The 4,046-nt window shown below is 38.0% G+C and overlaps 1 protein-coding gene across 1 annotated transcript in view; it reads left to right on the top strand.

Moving 5' to 3' along the window:
* Positions 1 to 4,046, top strand: part of DOCK11 (dedicator of cytokinesis 11) — a 191,091-nt gene that overhangs the window by 119,334 nt on the left and 67,711 nt on the right. Inside the window, 2 exon segments of the mRNA XM_017511236.2 lie at positions 1,515 to 1,601; positions 2,412 to 2,523. Coding sequence (XP_017366725.1) covers positions 1,515 to 1,601; positions 2,412 to 2,523 — 199 coding nt within the window.

Below are 4,046 nucleotides of genomic sequence, written 5' to 3'. Positions count from 1 at the left end.
GGTTTCACCATGTTGACCAGGATGGTCTTGATCTCTTGACCTCGCGATCCACCCGCCTCGGCCTCCCAAAGTGCTGGGATTACAGGCTTGAACCACCGCGCCCGGCTTGAATGTTTATTTAAATGAGAGCACATACTTTCTAGGTTGCCACTATTCCTACCACTCCTTATTATACCCCTAAACCTCCTCATGCATTTAAATTGCTGGTAGCTAGTTAATGAAATACTGAATTCTTTGAATTTCACAGAAATATTCTAGGTGCTATGAAGGATATAAAGAAAAAGTTAATTCTTATTGTTCAATCTAGGTGAGATGACAGGAAAATAATAAGTAAAATACAAGCTCATATTGAATAAAGTATTTAAAGGGATCCATGGGCCAATGTAATTAAGGAAGATGAGATTTCATGAGAACCTTAAAGAATGAACAAGATCAGATAGAAGTAGTGATAGAATTGCTAGGTATGACATGAGCCAAAGACCTAGAAGTGGGAATACACAGTGTATCTTGAGGGGATGCTAAGTGAATTATAGCTGGGCATCGTTCACCTGCCATGCTATAGGCGGGCATGCTTTGCCCACCTATAGTCCCAGCTACTTGGGAGACTGAGGCAGGAGGATTGTTTGAGGCTGTAGTGCACTATGACTATGTTACTGCACTCCAGCCTGAGTGACAGCAAGATTCTACCTGTCTCTTTTTTTTCTTTTCTTTCTTTTTTTTTGACACAGAGTCAAAGTCAATGAGATCTATTGGCAAATGAAACTGGAAAAGTAGTTGGGACAAGATTGTGAATGTTCTGGAATGGCAAGCTAAGGAGTTTGAAATTATTAGAGACAATAGGGAACTATTGGAAACGTTGGGGCAGGAAAATGACACTATTAGGGCTAGGACTTAGAGGTTAATCTGGAAGCAGATGGATGGAGACATGAGAGGCATGAAGACTAAGGAGGCTAACTGCAGTTTTTCAGTTTTAAGGTGGTGAGAGCTTTAACTAGGAGAATGACAGCAGGCAAATGTGAATAACTTAGGGCTGTCACAGAGAAGGGAGGTTTTAGGCCTTGACTTCACTGAACACAAAAACCCTTTTGGTCTGAATTATTAATATGTAAATAGCCAAACCTCACTTTCAGTAGCTAACAGACTACCCTGCACTTCCCTTTGGAAGTGGGAGTTGACCAAAATGAGGAAGTGTAGCTAAATAGGTTACAGATATGTATCTGTGCCTGTGTATGTACGTGTGTATATGTATGGATAAGCGTACATTTGTGTGTATGGCTATATATACATCTTGTTTTGAAATTTGTATAATTGAGGTCCTTCGGTCCCAATTCCAGTGATGCGACTTGCCCTTTATCTTTTTCCTTAAGGTCATCAGAAGCTCAGAAAGTTATCTATAAAAATGAAAATGGCTTTCTTTTTGTGTAGAACCAATTTTGAATTTTTAAAACTTTACATTCTTAAACTTTATACTTTTAGAATTATGTAACTAACCCTGCGTTTTGTTTTGGTTTCTATAGCGCTGCTTGACACTAATGGATAGAGGATTTGTTTTCAATTTGATAAATGACTATATATCTGGATTCAGCCCCAAAGATCCTAAGGTAAGTTACAAGGACACGATTGTAGTGGATGTCAGACATCTGAGCCTAAGACCAAAAGTGACGTTTATTCTCTTCTAGGGGATTTGGAACTGTTGTTTGTATTTAGTACTTGGAATATAGACATACCTAAAAGCAAGAAATACTGAATTGTGTTTTGGGGGTCCCCAGGACCCCCCACATGTTCAGTAGTTCATTCTAAGGATTCACAGACTCAACATATAGTTGTACTGATGGCTAAGATTCATGAGTGTGACATGATGAGGATACTCAGCTGAATCAGGAAAGGAAAAGACATCAAATGGGGTGGGTGCAGGCTTTCTGAGCTCTTTCTCTCTGTGAAGGGCCTCACAGAGCACAGCCTCCTTCCAGCAGTGAAAATGCACTTGTAAATGTGCAATATTTCCGATCAAGGAAGGCTGTTGAAAACTCAGAGTTGAGGGATTTTACTGGGGGCTGATTATGTGTTGGAGGCTGGTCAAAATTCCAGACTCAGAAAGGAAAGCAAAGCAGGTGTTCATTATAAATCATGTTGTTTGTACAAATAGTCTAAGCAGGCTGACACAGAAGGCGCAACTTATCATGTAGGGAACATTTCAAAATTTCATTTTTTAGATGCCAGCCAGCAAGCAGGCCTTTTAAAGGATAGTAATCTTGGACCTGCTATGTTAACTCTTTCCTGTACAGGTCGCATCTCAAGGTATGCTTAGAATACTAAGCACTTCCATTGTGAAAATTAATGTGCTGTATTATATTCTTAAAATAGCGAATGCCTACTAAATATGAGCTAATGTATCATTTCTTTCCATTTAGGTTCTGGCTGAATACAAGTTTGAATTTCTGCAAACAATTTGCAATCACGAACATTACATTCCTCTGAATTTGCCAATGGCATTTGCAAAACCTAAACTGCAGCGGGTTCAAGGCATGTATTTGCATTTTCCATCATTTGAGTTTGTTCTTTCCATGTTTTGCTAGCACTAGTATAGTATAATGTTTTTTAGTTAAACCAGTCAACTTGAAGGTAATCTCAGAATTGTTGCTATTTGAAGTCCATTAATGGTTTTCTGCATTTCTTCTATAATATCAGTAATAATATTCATATTTTACACATACTCAGTGTTAATAGATTGCTGCTTAAATGCAAATGTCAGATACTAGTGAAATTGCTCTCTGTAGTAGTGTTTGGGATCTTGTATAAGACTAAATTAAAAAAACATATAAATGCATTTCTGCTCAAAGCATCAAAAAAATGTAAAGGTAGATAGAGTGAAATAGTAACATGTATGTGCTAAATTTATGAAATGCCTTCAGTTATCTCCATTGTTAGTTTTATTGAATGCTTTGTTGTATAGCACTATTCTTATGTTACTATGTTTTTTATTTGTCCCTTTTCTTTTCATATATTAATTAGATTTTTTTTCATTTGCGGTGGACCGTTTGACTTCAGTAGGTAGGTTTAACTCGGTTCACTCTAAATTAGCTTGCTGTTTTTGAAAACAATTGATTTGATGAATTGCTAAGATGGATGGGGGCTTTGTTTGCTTTTCAAATCCTCCCTAGCCAAAATGAGGCTTTAAAGTAGCCAGAAAATCTAGGAGGCAGTGTGTTTGTTTACTTTTAAAATAAGATTGAGTGTTGCTAGAGAAATCAACTTTAAAACATCTTCCCTCAAAATACAAGTTCCTGCTGCAAGCCAGCATAGAGGCGGTGGTTGGGGAACTGGAAGTTACTTGTTTTGTTTTGTTTTAGTGTGTCACCTCTTAGGCTTGCCTCTTTCTCTCAGATGTTGTTTAGTGACACGTTGGCCACAATTTTGCAGGTGTAGATGAAACCACCTGATTGGATTTATTCAAATCACCGAAGTAACAAATTGATTACCATTAGAAAAACCTACCCAGATAAAGCCACCTTTGTTACTGAGTGCTGGCCCTTGTGCATAGAAGGTGATGGGGATTCACAAAAGAGCATGACTGATGCAGGAAGAAAATAATCTGCCTTGGTCTGTTTAGAAGTATCTGCTGAGTGGTGGTTTTAGTGATGGAGTTATAGCCAGTGAAAATGGAGAAAAAATATTTTTAAACCATAGCACTCCCATTCAACTACCCCCTTATTCGATTCTGAGCATGAATAGCTCACATACTTTACCCAATATTTATTTATAACTATGAGGAAGTCAGGAAAAAGAAGGGGTGGACAGATCATCAGGACTTAGGATTAAATCAGACTCCTCGCAGCATTTAAATCCCAACTGAATATAAAGCATTATATTAAGTGCTGAAGAGGCCAAAAGAGAAATAGAAAACATACCCTTCAGCTTTATGGCCTATCTAATTAAATGGTAGGGGAGAGGAAATAAAGATATTAGAAATCTATCAAAATTGCTAAACTTGGCCAGGAGTGGTGGCTCAAACCTGTAATCCCAGCACTTTGGGAGGCCAAGGTGTG

The sequence above is a fragment of the Cebus imitator genome, unplaced genomic scaffold (genome assembly GCF_001604975.1).
Source record: "Cebus imitator isolate Cc_AM_T3 unplaced genomic scaffold, Cebus_imitator-1.0 Scaffold445, whole genome shotgun sequence".
Classification (NCBI taxonomy): Eukaryota; Metazoa; Chordata; class Mammalia; order Primates; family Cebidae; genus Cebus; species Cebus imitator.
The sequence above is the reverse complement of the archived record's forward strand: the minus strand, read 5'-3'. Positions and strand labels throughout refer to the sequence as shown.